Source organism: Pterocles gutturalis, unplaced genomic scaffold, assembly GCF_000699245.1.
Source record: "Pterocles gutturalis isolate BGI_N339 unplaced genomic scaffold, ASM69924v1 scaffold19774, whole genome shotgun sequence".
NCBI classification, from domain to species: Eukaryota; Metazoa; Chordata; class Aves; order Pterocliformes; family Pteroclidae; genus Pterocles; species Pterocles gutturalis.
The window spans coordinates 1-18,254 of record NW_010128681.1 but is presented as its reverse complement, the minus strand read 5'-3'; the positions used below and the strand labels follow the sequence as shown (position 1 = coordinate 18,254).

General features: G+C 43.6%; 1 protein-coding gene across 1 annotated transcript in view; it reads left to right on the top strand.

Annotated features, from left to right (window-relative positions):
• RIN2 (Ras and Rab interactor 2) overlaps positions 1-14,677 on the top strand; it is a 42,082-nt gene extending 27,405 nt beyond the window's left edge. Inside the window, exons 8-11 of the mRNA XM_010079723.1 lie at positions 6,424-6,729; positions 8,726-8,857; positions 10,919-11,082; positions 14,214-14,677. Of these exons, the coding sequence (XP_010078025.1) occupies positions 6,424-6,729; positions 8,726-8,857; positions 10,919-11,082; positions 14,214-14,531 (920 nt within the window). The 3' untranslated portion in view covers positions 14,532-14,677. The remainder of the gene's footprint in view (positions 1-6,423; positions 6,730-8,725; positions 8,858-10,918; positions 11,083-14,213) is intronic.
• The last annotated feature ends 3,577 nt before the right edge of the window (positions 14,678-18,254 follow it).

The following is an 18,254-nucleotide window of genomic DNA, read 5'->3' as shown; positions in this document are numbered from 1 at the left end:
GAGCCAGCCCTCCCCCCCCCTGAGCCCCTCCGGCCTGTGTGCAGAGGGGCTGGAGTCAGCCCTCGCCTCCCCTGAGACCCTCTGGTCTCTGTGGAGAGGGGCTGGAGCCAGCCCTTGCCTCCCCCAAGGCCCAGCAGAGCTGCTGCCAGTTGCCTGCTCTGGGGCAGCCGGACCCCTCCTCATCCCACTGTTGTCCCCTGAATTTCGGTACATGCTGGAGCAGCATCCTCCAGGCTTAGCGAAGCCCTTGGTGTCTGGGTAATGATCTCTTTGGTGGTGTAGCTTTTCTTGTAGAACTGTGCCATGGACTTCCCAAGCTCTTGCAAGCAAAAGGCTTCTGTGGGACATCTGTTAAGTTTCCCAGACAAGGGGCATATCAACTTGTTTAACTTCTGCCAGATCACTGTGAGGATGTGTATTGGTGTTTCTAATGATTCCTGACAGGTGCCTCCTAATCTTAGTGCTGCAGGCTGTTAACCCTTCCTGGAACAATGGGAAATCCCCGTGCTGGGACAGGACCAAGACTAAGGTGCATGGCCTTTTATTGTTAAGGATGAATGTAAAGTATTTTTTTTAGAATTGTCCATGCCTGAATATGTATCCACAGAATTAAGACCTAGACTGGTTAGAGGAGACCCCGATAGTCCACAGCTGCTTGAACAGCAAATTTTCAGGAGTTTTTGTTTGTGTTTCTTCTTTTCCTGGCTGTGAACAGAAAGGAGTCGAGTTGACTGTCATCGCTTTGCCAGGTGATCACCAGGTGGGGTCTAACACCTGAACAACTTCAGCCTCAATACCCAAATCTGGGCCTAGCTCAAGAAATGACTTGTTTAAATAGGTTGGCAGTAAGGTATTCACTGATCACGTGGGAAGGTGCCTAAACAGTGCTGCCTGCTACTTGTTTTGGTATTTCTAATCCCTAACATATTTTGAAATAGCCCAGGGCTGACCCCCATGGTACCTCTTTTCAAATCTCTCTCTTGTTTGACATTCAGCCATTGATAACTGGTCTCTCAGTGCAATATTGTATGCACCCATTTGTGCACCCACCTTCTGATAATTACAGCAAGACAGTATTTCCCTTGTTTGCTGATAGGAAAGTTGCATGAAATAGGGTTATAGGTCTTAAAAAGGTTAAGATACAGCCAGCCCCCAGCTCCCCTCTTCTTCACTGATACAATTCTCCTCTTAAAGGAATTACAGTGGCGCCCCACTATTTCTTCGTGAAAAATTCATGTTGGCTGTTTTTTAACACACTTTAGTAACAAACCCGTTGTTCATCCTAGCATCTTTTCATGTCGAGTAGAGGCCGACAGTGTCCCCCAGGGTGCCCACATTCACTACAGGTACAGGGGGATAGGGCAAGTAAGAAGCAATGGTAAAAGCATTAGCAGCGCCAGAGGATTTGATTCTCCCTTTCCTGAGCATCCCTTTGATTTGCTTTGTGACTTGCTCCCTGCTCCTTTATTGCTGCTTCTTTAAGTAAAGACGTGTTACCACACAGCCGTAGTGTGAGTTTTAATTAACCCACAGCTGATTAAAGCAAAACAAACCTAGCACAAATAGTTCTGTGATTCATTGGTGTGCTTTATGTAGGTAAAATGAGGGGAGGTTTACCCTAGAGACCTTTCTTCCCTGTTGCTCAACTTCTGCCACCACTGCCTATCCGTCTCCCACCTCAATCCTACTTCTGTTTTCAGGGTTGTGCAGATTATCAAAGAATGTGGGTTGTGGGAAGTCTGACTTTCAAGTCTTGCTCCTTCAGAGGAGATGCCCTTGTCTGCACCATGGACTGGGTATGTGTCGCTGTAGAGATCCACCGAGAACTGGACACTTGGCCATCTTGACATGAGGTGTCTTAAAACAGATCCGTATCGGTCATGCTAGTCTATGAACATGCAAGATGTTAGAAAAAAATCCAAAACAAAGCAAACGCAGTGTACCTGCACATACATGCCGTGGTGTTCCAGAACAACTTTCTGCTTTCAGCTGCCCAGGCAATGACATTTGTTCAGGACCGTGCCTTTTTGTGAGGGCTCCAGACTCACTCGGTCTCTTACTGAGCCCTTCTTTTACTGATGAATGGTTTGGCCTTCGCAGATGATAAACGGGGTTTGTGTGTAAATCCAGGGAATGGAATCTGACAGGTAATCTCAGTGGAGCACTTGTAACAAGTAAACTGACAGTCTGGAAAAGGTGAGAGTGTGCCTGAATTTCAGGCAGCAAGGGTTGTAAAGAGGCTGCATAAGGACACTGGCAATGACTAATATGGTGTCCTCTCTAGATGCAGACTTGTGTGGTTTGCAACAAAACAAAATAGCATGTCAGCACAGGATACAGATGTGTTTCCACAAGTCACAGCGAAACTAGCTGGCTGGCCTTCGCAATTCATTTATCAAAGTGTTTTCAGTTCCCATTTTTGAGGCTAGAGGCTAATTATATTTTCAGGAACCCTGCATGGTGCTCAGCTAAAATTATGTTATCTGAAAAGTGTCTGTTTTGGTTTTGGAGTATTAAGCATCCTGAGACAATATTTGAAAACACTTTGCATATACTGAAGTAAACAGGAATTTTTACTACAAGTTTGGATCTGAGAACAATACAGAGATGTTAACACAAAGGAACAGTCCTTGCTTCACAATTTGGACGCTAATTTGGCTGGGAGACCCTTCTGTACATTTTTTGTGCCCATTAGAAGTTAAACAGTGAAAGCTGCTGCTGACTGGGAATTGTTTTGTGGGATCATATCCAGAAAGACCTTTCTCTGAAAGGGGCCAGTAACAGCAGTTCAGAAGAGGAAGTAAATAGCTGGATGGTCTGATCCCAAACATGCTTATAGGTATCTTGTGACACTGAATATTTGTCTGAGACATAGATCACAAGAAATTCTAACCTTCCAGGCTTTAATAATAATATAAATATTTATATGGGGTTTATATCAATTAGGATACATATGGGTGTTGTCATTGACTATTAAAAAAAAAAAATCCAGTCCGTATCCATCTTGCAATGTTGTTGGCCTCATCAGCTTGCTAGAATTTGCCGCTTTTGAATTTGAAGGCAGAACTCTGTGGTTCCTAATGTCTGTGCCAGGAATTCATAACGGAGAAGAAAAGGTTGTATGTTGTTTAGGGTTTGTTTGGTTTGGTGGGTTTTGGGTGTTTTGTTTGGTAAAACAACAACAACAAAAACCTTGCACGCATTGTCATATCTTAATCACTTCCTCCTTTGCTGGCTAGTTCTGTGCAAACCTGCCACATTAAAATGACAGTCTACCCTTACCAAGCTGAGGCAGTTAGTATCTCTTTGGAATCACAGCTATATGTCCTTTGTTTTGTTTGTCTCCTATTAGCTGTAACATAGTCACTGAACAGCACTGAAGGATGCTTTACTAAATATCTGGTCCTATTTTTATTTACTTGATCGTGTTAACAGCACAGAAACCCTTGGGAACTGCCTTCAGCAGTGAGTACTTGGACCCTGTGCAAAGCTTTGAGCACAGCCACGTGAGTTATCGGCTCTTTTCTGTGCTGCTTCAAATGGATTTAAGTTCCTGGAGAAATTGTGGAATGTGATCAAGTACATTTCAAAGCGATTTCCAGGCACTGCTTCTGGAGCCTGTGATGAATTGCAAATATGAAAGAACGCCTCCTCGCCATCTCGCACAGCTGTAAAAATGCGTGCGATTCATCTGTACAGGAAGCTGTGGGAGCGGCACTAGCTTGCTGAGGGTAGAGGACTTAAGGCTTCCACTGCTAGACTACAGATAACAAACCTGGCCCCAACCAAGGATGGGGGCTCTGTGCAGGAATTGTCCCTCCCAGCAGCATCCAGTTCCTGTAGCTGCTGGGCAGGGACTGCTTCTGCAGCTCCCTCCATTGTGATGCTGCAGGCAGCAGCTGAGCCAGCTCCAGCCTGGAGCCCATGGGGGATTGTCACAGAAGCACACTGAGTTTTCCCATCTCCCATCCCAGGCTAGGTGCTCCCTTTTCATCAGACCAAGGGCTCTGAGGATCCATGCTGAACTCAATGTCCTGAGCCTCCTGTGACCGAATGTGGTGGTGACCCTGCTTTATTGAGATAGAGAATGAGTGATGCTAACTATTCATGTGCAGAACTTCCAGTGAAAGCCTGTGGGAGTTAAAATTTCATGGGGGGTTAGAGAGTTTTCTCTCACTTGATGTAATGCTTGGCAGTGCCAACTGCCTTAATTTTGACTTAAACAAGACCAGGTGATTGGAATGCAGACTGCAGAGGTGTTCTGCTTACAAGCAAAGCAGTCAGTGTTATTGCTATTCAAAAAAACTGAACAGGCAGTAGAAATAAATAAAGCAAGCTGAACTGAAAAAAAAAAATTGTCAGTGAAGCTAGCAAGGAGCTCCCTTCCTTGAAATTTAGCTAGCTAACATACCTATGGGTGGGATTTGTGCATTTTTCTTGTGGAAAAATATTTCTGCCAGGTGAGTCCTGAGGATGTCTTCAATGGCAGGCGGCAGCAGTGTCTGTCACTGCGCAGAAGGGCTGTGCTTCTGCTTTCCTGGATGGGTGTGTTAGTGCGGTCAGTGGTGGCTGTGTGGCTCCACCAAGGACAATAGATGAGGATTGGTCATTTGAAATGTTGCCACTTGTTATGTATAATTGGTGGCCCTGGTCCGGTGGGAAGCTGGATTCACCCTTCACACTCAGTGACAGGCCATCAAGAACACATGCCGGGCTCGTATTGCCTTTACTGGTGGCCATGGGGAAACGTAGAAAATGAGAGGGCAGGTGCTGTTCCCCATGTTCACTCTTTCTCCCTTCCAGCAGCTTTTGCAGTCTCTGTTGTGAGAGCAAGCCCAGATGCATTTAAAACACCTGGGAATGAAGCAGACATGGCTTTGCCACGTCCATCAGGGGCTCGGGAGGGGAAAACAGCGAGAGAAGCTACAGAAGCCCCAGCAGAATTGGGATAGGGGAGATGGGAGCTCCCAATACAATTGGACGCTTGGGAGTTGCATGCCAGACAGACACAGAATAAACGCTACACGTGAAGCAAAAGCACCGTAAGAGGACGAGTGTGTGAAGGGGACATGTTTGTATGGGAAAGAGAGGTATGAAGACCCCCCAAAAAAAATGGCTGAACAGAATGATAAAATAAATGAAAACATAAAGCAAAAGCAAGAAAACAGAAGTAGGTAATGCTTGTTTGGAGGCTGCGTGTGTGTATGTGTGAATACCAAGCCTTATAAACAGTCTGTAATTTTCTTTTTTTTAAAGGGTGGGGAGGGAGAAAAGAAAGAGACTGTGGTCTAAGAAAAACATAAGAACATGCACAGAACTTGGAAGGGGCATGAGGCTTAATGAAACTTTAATGAGTCATCACTAGTAGGAGGAGTGTCCATGGCTAGCTTGTGTAAATACGTGATTTGCCAGTGACACAGTCTCTCCTCTTTCTGCTACTGGTCCTTGGGCTCCCCTAGTACATCCACCTGTTCCGGGCTCTGGTCCTGCCCCACCATCAGGGTGTTGATGTGGTGGCAAGGCTGAAGGCTCCCCATTTTATTTTGTGCTTGTGGGAGTTCACTGTAGTGCTAATTATTAATGTAAGCCATGTTGACATGGGAACGCTGAATGGGAGAGCAAATTAGGTTATAAAGTAAAGGTTTGCAGAGAAAATGTTAAGCAAGGAGCTTTTTCTGTTGATGTGGTGCCTTCTTTGAAAATGGAGAATGACTGTTTAAGAAAAACTTCATTAAAACAAGAATTAAAAAACCCCCTAAGTTAGTGGTTACTGTGCCACGTGCACCCTATTGCCAAACAAAGAACTTCAAACTTGATGACAAAGCTGTATATAAGCTTGCATGATGAAATCCGAAGCTGGACAAACACAGCTTGGTTTTCATTTATAGTTTAAAGCTGATAATCTGTCCAGCTTCGTAAAGATCTTGACAAAGTTGAGCCAAGTTTTAGGAGAACTTCGTTGAGTTTCTCATGGAAATTATGCAGAAAGGATGGGCTTTCATGCCAAAGCAGACAAAAGTTAGGGTTTTTACTGTGTTTTACTTCAAGTTTCGGAGTTGAAGTCTAAGCTCAAAGTAAAATAAAACTCAGAGACTTCTGGCCAACAACAACAAAAAGTTAACTGGAGCTCCAGCTTGCTCTTTTTTTGCCCTTTTTTTTTTTTTTTTTTTTTATGACAGTGTGTAGTCTGTCTTTGTGGGGTTTTCTTTTGTATTTACTACATTGCCATAAATGAAAATTGAATACAGATTCTGCTCTGCCTTTTGTTTTCTTGTTAACAAACATCTGGAAACTCAGCTTGTGTAATAAATAGGCCTTTGCAAGTAGGATTTGCTCTACAGTGTCTCTTTTGGGAATGGTTCTATTAATACTGTCTCTGCTCTAGAGGAGGAAGTCAGCTGGACTCGTGTTTTCCCGTTGCAGATGTTGTCCTGGAGAAGGCCATGCATAAGTGCATTCTGAAGCCATTGAAGGGCCACATTGAAGTGATGTTGAAAGAGTTTCATACTGCAGATGGTTCTTGGAAACAGCTAAAGGAAAACCTGCAGCTGGTGCGGCAGAGGAATCCTCAGGAACTGGGCGTGTTTGTTCCAACACCAGACTTTGTGGATGTTGAGAAGATTAAAGTCAAGTTCATGACCATGCAGAAGATGTATTCACCTGAAAAGAAAGTCATGCTGCTGCTGAGAGTTTGCAAATTGATTTACACTGTTATGGAGAATAACTCAGGTACGGTGCTTCTCATGGCTCAAGTTCCCTGATATTCCAAACCCAGGGTTGTCTTTCAGTGGAGGAAATCCGGTCATCTAATTCTGCAGATGTGTCTCCTTCTCCTGGAGCTCTCGTAGGATCTCCTTGCTCTTTTCAGAGGGATTCTTCCTCTCTGCTTCTTTCCTGATATGTCTGATGCATCTGGCATCAAATCTCACAAATTCAGTGTGAAGCAGCTTAAACAGCTTTGCTTGACTGTAGGCTTTTGAAGTTGGCTGTCAGAAATGCTGTCCTGTGAGCCTTGAATTTGACACTGGTTCTAAATTAGTATTTTTCTGGAAATTGCAATAGAGGTAACACCCTATATTTAGCTATAGTAATTCAATAGCCTGTATGCAATATGACAACTACAAGGGCTCTGTGTTCATGGGTGGAGGGAAGCAGCATCTGATTCAGTATTTTTGGCTTGCTGCACCTCTGAATGTTTTCATTTGGATGCTTCCTTTTGTGCTCTTGGAACTGAAATAGCATTTATTTCTACACTGTAGCAAGAGTCCAAAAGTGACCTTGAAACCTAGATAATGAAATGGAACCACAGAGCAGTTTAGACCTCCTGAGTAGTCGGTGGCACAATCAAAACGCTCTGCTGGATGGCACGAGTTCGTAGGTGCAGCTCTGTTGCCTGATGTCTTATCATACACTGCTGCGGTAGGTCACCAGCTAAAGTGAAGCAGCACTGGTGGTAGGGGGGATGTTTTTTCCCTAAGCAAGTATAAGTTGTTGTAGGTGGTTGTCAGCTTTCTTTCTATGTAAGCATTTAACATGCAGCTGGGTCTGCTGCTGATCAAGACGCCACTTTCTTTTGAGATGTCAGATGAATGGTGAAAGCTTGTGTCTGTTAAACTTTTGCAAGATTTAGGTTTGAGCTCCTGCTCAGCTTATTATTTCTGTGCAAAATCCTGCATTTTGAAATGGATGTATGAATCATGGCCTGAAGTGCTGTAAGCTCTTTTCTCTATGATGTGTTATCATATTGAGTAAGGTATTTCCAACATGCGGAAGAAAAATATTGAGAAACTGCTGCTGGTTAACTGTTGCACTGAGGAGCTTGGGCCAAGATGTGGCAAATGCTCCTTGGGTTTTCTTGTTTTGTCATGTGGAGTTTGTAAAACACAGCATTGAGCCAGCAGCTGTTCCAGTGTCTGCTTTGTCATGTACTCTGAGCCAGATAATAGTGTAATACCTGGAGGGTATGCCTTAGCTGGTGTCACTTCAGATATCAGCCCTTCAAGTCATCTGGCGTTTTACCGAAGTTTAAGCTGGCTCCTGCTGTTGGTGGGTTTGAGTGCCCATCACACCAGTTCTGCAGTGAACAGTTTGGCCAGACCCAGAGATGTTGCCACATAGTACTTGCTAAACAGAAAGTTTAAATGCAATAAAAGCGATAGGAGCAGAGACAGACCTAGGTACAGCTTCACTGGCTAGCTGGGAATGATACAAGGCTTTGCTCACTGGTGTTTTTAACTATGCTCTGGTGAGGAAATGAGCTGAGTTTTCATGTAATAGGCTTTTATATTCAGGCTTCTCTGCTGGGATTCAGACTCAGAAACTGGCATTTGTGGCTGGATCCTTCCAGAAAGTAGATGTTGTCCCTGCCTGTATAAAAAAATGCCTATTCGTCATCTCTTAGCCAGGGATAGAAGTGCAGGTGGAGGTCAGGCTGGACTGGCATGTTGACCAGTTGAGCTGAGTCTGGTCTGCAAATTCTCTTGCATGCCTCAAGGTGTGCATCATCAGATTTGTGCTTGTTGGAAGTACAGGGTGAAGCTGGTGTGGGTCTCCTGCCCAGCAAGTGTTGGATGACTTTCTCTTTGCTGCACATTGATAACAGGAGACTCTAGAGTAATACAAAAGTACTGGTCAGTAAAGGCAGCAAAATAAAGCTTTCCTTTCAAACACTGAATCTGACAAAAAGGTGTGATTTGTCTATCACTGTCTGTTCCCTTCAATCCAGGGAGGCTGTATGGAGCTGATGACTTCTTGCCTGTCTTGACATATGTAATAGCCCAGTGTGATATGCTGGAGCTGGATACTGAAATTGAATACATGATGGAATTGCTGGATCCATCTTTGCTGCATGGAGAAGGTAATCAATTTATTTATTTTTGTTAGAATTGAGTGAAGGACTAGGGAAGGGGGATTCTTCCTCATGGTGCAGTTGCTGTTAACCTTGTTTGAGCAGAAATCCTTCCGAGGGCAGTCCTACAGTCAGCAATGCTGGTCGTATCACAAGAGAATCTCATCGTTATTTCCACCTTGAAGTAAGAGAAAGCTGATGAGCTTGCAGAATGCAGGCCTGAGTGACCTGGGAATCCACTGCAGGGTACTGCCTTACAAGGGAGCACACTGCTTTCAGACGAGGAGCGGAAGGCATCGTGACGTAGCAAGCAAACACCTACAATGTGCAGGTGCCAAATGCAGTTATCCATCTGTGCCTGAAAATATCCTGAGAGTAATTTATAGGGATGCAGCATTCAGTTAAGTTGTGAGACATGTCATGGGACTTGGGCTTTGTAAAAACCTCTGGGGGAATTCTCTGCTGGGGAAGTGCTTTTGATAATATTGCCCCCCTTAATGATCTCTGCTTCTTCTCAATACTTGCTTCTCGTGAGGTATTTTTATGAGCCCTAGGAATATGTTTCCTAAGGCAGTCTTGAATGGTGGCTGAAGTCCATTAGAGGCAAGGAAATCTCCCTCCTTTGTGTTTTCATGGTGGTGTTTTTAACAAAGAGGTATTCTGCAAGCCCTTGGTCAGCCCTGGAATCCACCAGTACGTGAGGAAGTTTAAAGGTTCTTCTGGCCTAACTATATGTGCATGTTTCCCATTTTTCTCTTGGCTTGCTGAAATTGCTGTATCCTCTTTCATGCCAATATGCATGAGAGAGCCGTGCCAGGATTCCTCCAATTTGGCACTAGTCAGTTCCCTGCTTTGTGTAAGGAGCATCCTCTAGTGCATTGTTCGGGAATCTTAGCATGGAAAATACTTGAGATGTGAAGCTGGAGATCATTAACATGCTTGAAAGGCAGAAAAATTTACTGGACTATTAAGTCATGTTGTTGTTAATGCAGCAAAAGAAGTACATTCATTGGCTGGCCCTGTCTTTGGCACCAGCTGAAATATACTGTGTAGGAAAAATTTAGTGCTTTGTGGATTGTGCAGTTCAGATGTAATGTGTTGTCCAATTTGTCTCATGAGTCTTGCATGTGGTTTATGTATTAAACTTGTTGTAAAGCTAAAGACCAAGAGGATGCTATCAGTAATACAAAAAATACTACTATGAGCATGGAATGTGTCTTTGACTCTGTGAATAGACTGTGCTGCGTCTTAATTGGGCACTCCCACTCAAAACAACTTACTGAAAAAAAAAAAAAAGAGGGAGAGAAATACATGACAGCATGTCTTTTGTGTCTCCTCCTTGGTGAGGACTTAACTCCTGCTGAGACTCCTTTTCCTTTGTGACCTGCAGCTTCTTTTGTACATCAGTGACTCTGTCTTGGCTTTACTTTGTTCTCCACTGAAATAATAAAGGTGAAGTATGGAGGACTGTACACATCACCTCCCGAGCTAGCTGGACAGCATGGGGAACACTAAAAATGTGACAAACACAGTCTTCCTTTTAAAAACAAAAGCATCTTTATTGCTTCTAAAGGATGGTTGCCTCTAAGTTCCTGAACAGTGGCAGATTGTCTTTTACTTTGTTTAAGCAGCTATGTTTATTTCATCCACACTTGAAGCCTGGAAAGAAAACCGATCACTGTTTGGAAATTGTTTAGAAGAAAACTCATGTTCCAACTTTGTAAAAAACACTCAGGAGCAAAGAAGCGATGCCAGGCATTTAAGTAACCAGCTGTCCCCAGCACTGGTGGATGCAGAGTTAGATACTATTGCACCACTTGATCATACGGAGTGCATACAACCACTGCATGTCTCTTAGAAGCAGAGAACACACCCTCTGGTATTTTGCAGACCAGTGAGCTGTTTTTCTTTATGTATAAGTAGTTTGGCAATAGAGTAGAGGGACTTTAATATATATGTGTGTGTGTGTATACAGTAAAAAAAAAAAAAAAATCTGTTTGTACTTCTGACTGTGACCAGCATGGTGTTTGTGGCCACTCTGAGAAGTTCTTCCCTTGCTGTCCTTCACAGGAGGCTATTACTTGACAAGCGCTTACGGAGCACTTTCACTGATCAAGAACTTCCAGGAAGAACAAGCTGCCCGACTGCTAAGTTCAGAAGCCAGAGATACTCTCCGGCAGTGGCACAAGAGGAGGACAACTAACAGAACAATACCTTCAGTTGATGATTTTCAGGTAGAGCTTAGGGCTGAAGCAAAAAATGGGATGATAGTTTTGTTGGAAGTCCCCATTTAAGAGGTATGATTTATAATGATTCCCTTGGGGCCACAAGGCAAGTGGAGTGAGGCAGTGCTGAGAATACGGCTGGCAAATTTGCCTCTGTTTTGAAGTCTTTGCACTTTATTTATAGAGTTTGAATTTGATGGTCTAAAGAAAACACTGATAATTGAGCTTTCCCACCCTCCCTTCTATTTAAGTCATGCAGAGCGAGGACAAACTGAATCGTATCTTAGATTTACCTTCTTTGTATGCTTTACTGTTAAAAAGAACAAATCCAGATTTCCAGTGGTATAAGTCAGCGCAACTCCCCAGTAGCTAATGGTGGCATACACCAGGCAATAGAGAGGAGAGGCGGGAGAAAAGCTTGCCTGCGGTTTTAAAGTTTAAGCAAGGAGTAGAGTTCTGTACCATGAATGTCTTCATGTTTGTTTGTGTTTTTCCCTCCCTTACATTTCTTACTGCTCTTTCAGAGTAGGGCAGTAACTTCAGCTGAAGAGTAACAAAACAATCGGGATTGCCTCGTCTTTTAAAACCAGGCCTGCCTGTCTTTCATATAGTGTGCTGTTGGTTGTCTGTTCGGATGCATCAGTTTGTGGCCTGAAGGAAGGAAGATGTTGGAATCCAGAAGAAAGGATTCACTCCATTGTGTTCAGTTGTTTACAGTTCATATCACAGTGCAAAGCTGCCAGAGAGGCTGACGGGCAACCATCGATTAGTCATGATGTAGTTAAGAGCTTGAGAAATGAAGGTGCAGGGGTCATGAGGAGATAATGAAACCTTTCAGTTGAGGCTCTTTCTGCTTTATCAGTGCCCATGCAAATGACTGCAGCACAACACTCAGGAGGAAAGAGCTGGGAAAAGAAGCAGTCTTCCACAATTTGCCTCTCTTAGGAAGAGGAGAGCTGACTAACAGAAGTGCTGAACTATGGCCAGTGCACAAAGCTAGTCCATCTTGCTGGGATCCATTTTATATTCTGATAACCTGTAGTTAGGTGTCAGATTTGAGTAGCTTGAGTCTTTGTTCTTTCTAGCAAAACACTGCACTGTTCATAGGAAAATTCATCACCTTGTATTTCTGCCGGATGACTAAACGACATTTTTTTTTGACCTTGTATTCCATTTCACCTTCTCTTCCTCAGCAAATGAACTTCAGCCAAGGTAATTGTACAGCTGGATGCCGTGCTGGATGCAGGAAGATGCAGGGGGGCCGAGGAAGAGCTGGCACCATGCGTCCAGTGCTCCTCCTCCTGTTGTCTCTTTCAAAAGAAAGCCTCGAATCCGTAAGATCCCACCACATGCAGGCTGCCCTTGGCACAAATTCAAGCATTTTGCTGCCTGCTCAGAATGACAGTTTTCCATCTCCTGTCTCCACGTCCTGCAGTCCTGAAATGAAGCACCTTCCCCACAACCATTGTGTAGCACAGCGTTAGCTCAGCTCATCTTTCCCTCGTTGAACCGGGATGTGATCACTGCACGGCCGTGATGCAGTCTCGCAGCCTGGTCAGCTTTGGGCCTTGGAAGGCCTTCATCCTCCCTCCCTCAAAAGGATGAAAAAGCAAAAAAAAACGTATTTCGATGATAATTAAATACAACTTTTCTGACACTGCCTAAATAATTGTGATACTTATGAGTTACTGGCATTTCTACAAATGTCAACCTCTCCTTGAAGTAATCCTCTCCGTCTAAAAGCACATGCATTTGAAAACAGGTCTTCTGTGCATTAACTACATTAGAAATTAAAATTGTAGTGTGTTTTGCCTTATCTAGGGATGATTTTTTTTTGTAATTTCTTCATGGTGGGTAACAAAAATGGATTAGTTCTATTCAGTCATGTTCATTGACAATGGTTTAAATGCTGTTGCACAGCTTCAGTGTTTCAGTCTGCAAGCTATCAAAAAATACTTTGTTAAAGACAAGAATGTTCTTTGGAACATAAGTCGTATGAACATTCTTTTCAGTCTTGGCTCTTAACAGCTTCTTTTTATGAAATGTAAATTTTTACCATTGCTTAATTTATTCAGCATACAGACAAAGGTACCAGCTCAGTCAATAAAAAGGTCTTTCTCAGTGACATTTTTTCCACCTCCTTTAATTTTACTGCTTTTCAGTATTTAACTGCAGCTAATTTAAAAAAAAAAAAAACCAAACAAAAAACAAACAAAAAACCCCCACGCACGACAGCAGGCTGCTTTGTTCATGTCCAAAAATTTTTTGTGGATATTTTCCCAGTTGTTGCTTTTTATTTTGCTTTTTAAATGCTTTTTGAAAGGTAGAACTGCATATTCTTGTAGGGTGTATTTAGAATTCAACCATGTTGTCATAATTGTGGGCACGTGTCAATCTTAACAGAGAAGAAGGATCCAGCTTTTGCCTCAAGATCATATGGACTTCCTCTAAAGTTGCAGAGTAAATTTTCTTCCTGCATCCCTCTAAGTGCTATCTAGAAAAAGAAAATGCGGTTTCAGGACACTTGGTTACATCAGGCTCAGCCACCAAGTTGCCACTGGTGAATGTGATGAAAATGTCCTGCGTGAGGCTGGATTACCTTTTGCGTACTGCAGCGTAAGAGTGCAGTTTATTGGGCAGTGACCTGCAGATCAGCACCCTTGTGTGCCACTGGCAGAGGCTTTTTTTTGCTTTTTATTCTCACTAAAGTGTTTTGTGAAGCTCTGTTCTATCGTACTAACTGTGCAGTGCAGCATCGTCCCTTGGGCGTGCTGCCTCAGGCGCTTATTTTGGTTCACAGTGTTTTGTTTCCCAGCAAGGCCAAAGTCAAGCCCTGTTAAAACTGCTGGTGTTTTCCCTGTGGCTTTAAGGCTGTATCTGTTCACTCTTAATCGCAGGGTTAGAACGTAAGCCAAGGAAGGGAGGATGTCGGCTTATGCGTTTCTGTAATGCCCACCCCGGGCTTGCTGCAGTTTTACCACCAACATCGCAGTTCACAAGGTGGCTGTGATGTACAGGAGTCACGGGTGTGCGTTTTGCAGCTGAAAAAAGGAGAGGCTTTCTGTTTGTTGCTGACTGCAGTTTTCAGAGGATGAGTTTTGGTTTTCTGAGTTTCTGATGTCTGTTTTCTCATTCTACAGAACTACCTTCGTGTTGCATTCCAGGAGGTTAACAGTGGATGCACAGGAAAGACCTTACTAGTGCGACCGTATATCACTACCGAAGATGTGTGTCAGCTTTGTGCTGAAAAGTTTAAGGTGGACAATCCAGAAGACTATAGCCTGTTTCTTTTTGTTGACGACACCTGGCAGCAACTGACAGAGGACACCTACCCTCAGAAAATCAAGGCAGAGTTGCACAGCCGTCCGCAGCCCCAGGTCTTTCACTTTGTCTACAAGCGCATTAACAGCGATCCATATGGTGCCATTTTTCAAAACGACGACGACTTGGCTTCTTAAAACCAGCAACTCTTCATTTAATTTCTGTTCCTTGTTAACTGTTGAAAACATCTTTTGTTGGCTGCCTTCCTTAGGAGCTAGAACAGGTCTTAAACCATAAATGCCCAGTAAAACATGTGCAGACACTTCCAGCATTGCTTACAAAACCCTTGTAAACCATGTGTATGGACAGTTAGGCGGAATATCCACCAGTGTGTTTGAGTAAACAGCCCACGAGGCCGAATTTCTTGCACCACAGACTCTTTTGGAGCATATTATACTGTGGCCCTCTGCAGGTCTTTTGCTGTAGTGTGAAAAAATCTATTTTCTTATGCTCATCCTTTAGCCAAATGTCATTTTGATTTAAATATATGTACACTAGACAAGTATTTCAGTAAACCGGCTGGTTTGAGCTCAGTTTCGCCAGCATGAATTTGACAAGACTGTCCGATGCAGGGCATCAGTTAACTCATAATTACCTGGATGATTGCATCCTTTCCTAATTTTTTTAATTACAGAAAATCGCCATGTTTTTATATATATATTTCACAGAAATTTTATAGCAGTTGCAGGTAAACTGTCAGGGTTGGTTTTTGAAATATTTTTTTAACTATAAAGTATTCTATAATTATGCATGTGATTTTAACATTTAATATACAAGAATAAATCTCTTGCTGGTTTTAGAGTATTGCATTAAAAGTCTCTATGGTTTCCCTTCTTTTCCTGTTACAGGAGAGTTCTTGCAGAACTTCTGTTCTCTGTAAGAAGATTGTAACTGGTACTGGCAGTTTCAGTGCCTCTCTCTGAGCTTGATGTACTGTTACTGGGTTGTTGTTTATACGCTTTGTTTTAGACAGAACTAGGGGGTTGGAAAAGGAACTTGAAAGAAAAGGATGTAGAGAAGGGGCAGAGAAAGAATGTAGAGAACCTAATTTAGGATTAAAATGTGTTAGTCTGCTGGTTCAGGCTCCTTGCAGAAAGTAAGCGGGGGAGGTTGGTCAGGAGCTTTCATGTAAGCAGTATTGTAGATTTGCAGAGGGATTTGGCAGCATCTATCCTGGATACTATTTGTGTTAGCAGAGGATTAAATGTATCAGTAAGGTGAAGGAGAACACTAACCATTTTGTGTAGTCTGTCACCAACATCAGAATGTGTCTCGGACTGAAGAATGTGTTGTAGCTTTTCATGGTTCTAAGCTAGTCAGTAGGTGAGATGTGAAAGCCAGTCCCACGTCTGCAAAGGTAAACTGGTGTTAAACCTGTGTGTTCTGTAGATTTGTCCAAGGTAGCCGATGCCGTGCGTGACACTCTGGACCCTGCTGAAGTCACTTAGGGCTATGTTCCTCAGAGGGACACGGGGTTCTCCCCAAGTCTAGGGCGAGCAGTGTAACGTAAGGCAGAGAATCACAGAACAGTCATGAACAGCATGTGTGTTGTACATACAGATATCTGTAGCATTTGTGTCGGTTTGCCCTGTATCTGAAACCCCTGGCACATGTTTGTATTTCATTTTGTAAATGGTGAGTTTTGCACATAATAATACATTGTAATACTGAACTATCATTTGGGACCTTGTGTGCTGTGGTTTTTGGGGTGTTTTTGGTTTTTTTAAGAAATGAACACTTGAATATTGTGTGTGTCGGTAGACTCTGATGCTGCTGCATTTCACGCTGCTCGGCCGACTGTGAACTCTTTGCAAAAAGGAAGGATGCAATAACATTATTATTTAGTTAGCGTGCTTGACCTGAATAGTCAGTAGGAGAAGCAGGCAGGTATGTTGACTGCTGAACCATATCTTGCGAAGTTAAGAATGACATTCAGTGCTAAAGAAAATGCCGCTGTTTTCATATGATGGTGGCCTGCCAGGGAAGGGAAGGACTGGGGCAGAGAGGCAAAGTATTAAGAAACTCGGAATTTCAGGCATGAAATGAAGGAAAGCAAAGTGTGCAAAAAGGGAAACGCAAACCCAAACCACCTCAAGATGATTCCACTGTTTATTCTTGTGCAATTGTTTCTCTGGGAAATTAGAACATTTTACTCACTGTGCTGGGCAAAACACTTCTCATAATGCCAGGAAACAGATGATATAAAAACTTTGTAAAAATAAGCTACTCTGTCTTCTCCAGTGCAAGATGTTTGATGTTATGAAATACTGAAAAGCAAGCAAAAGCTTATAGGTGAGGTGGTCTCTCTGTATTTATTATTCCCTTTTACTCCCTCTTTTTGAAATCGAGAAGTAACTGGAAAAGCTAAAGGAAATAAAGCTGGAGGTAAAAAATCCCTAAATCTTACTAATAAAAGAGGCTTAACAGAAAAGTTAACACTACATTCAGGGATTATTTGTGAATTAAAAAGTACATACTGCAAAGTTGTAAAATGCCACCTGCAGCAGCTTAAATCAAAATTCACTTCTCACTGTCATTTCCCCATGTTGCTTTTCTTATTTTTCATCTTAAAGGCTGTCATCCTTCCTTGCAGCCTGAGCCTTCCAGGCCAGCCTTACCTTCAGTGGATCGTTCCCCTGGAGTTCTGCTGGAATCACAGCATCACAAACTGGGTGAGGATGCATTACCAGGGTGAGGGGAGGCCACTTCTGTAATTCCAGAAGAGTGCACCAAGCCTGCTGTGTGTAAACTGGCAGATAGATTAGCCTGATTTAAAAACAAACAAACAAAAAAAGAACCCCAGTTACTGTGCTGCTGTCATAGTTCTTGCCAGGATTGCAGAGCTACAGGCAGGGGTAAGGGAAAGTGACCCAATTCAAGCTGCTAGAGCAGAGAGAAGGCTGTGTTTTTGGTAAAATACTGTTTGTTAGAGTTTTTGTGAGACTGCTCCTTTTAGATGGGAGGATGAAGCCGAAGGGACCCAGGTCTCGGCCTCTGCTGCTGGGGCAGCTCCCAGGGGAAGGTGGGGGCTGCGTGTGTGTGCTCGGGGCTTGCTGTGGGGCTGCACCTGGGCACGGCACCAGCTCTCCCAGTGCGGTGGTGCTGCTCCCTGCCACCCCAGGCAGTGCTTGGTGCGATTACTTCCCTCCTGGGCCACTTGCTAGCCGCAGGCGAGTGGGGAATGGACTATGAAGGTGGTGAACCCCAGCGTTGAGGCACCTGCGTAACCCACGCAGCTCCCGCTTTCCCCATTCGGGAAATGGTGAGAGCAGTCGGTCCCTTCCTGACCCCCCAGCACCTCCGTGCCTGGGTCGGAACCCAAAGAGGGGTGAGTGGAAAACACCAGAATATTTCATCATCTGAGCTGGGCCGAAATGGAAAAGTTCCTGACAAAAGTCAGTTATCTCAGACCCTGCGAATCGCGACAGAGACCCTCTGAGCTGTCCTGGGCGGCAGCGGGCCATGACCAGAGCCTCGGGCAGAGGGGACCGCCTGCCGCCAATGTTGCCTGAGCTACTGCCCGCGAGGGGTGCCGAGGGTGGGGAGTGTTTAACTGCAGACAGGAGAGAGGACTTGTAACCACAGGCTGCTCTCCTCTGTCCACCTGTATAGATGTGTGTGTTCCACTGGATCCAAATGTAGGTCTGTTCTGTGTTTGTGCCTGTAACCCATAAACTGCCTCTTCCTCAGCTCTGTCGCTGTTTGGTCATACGTTAGTTTTAAATTGGTTCATGATTAAGTGCTGCTACAGTTTAACCGTTCATCTGCTTCACACCATTAATAATGTTAAACTGCTGTAAATATAAAAATATTTTATATTTAATACTATTATATAGCTTACTATACATAATACAAATTTA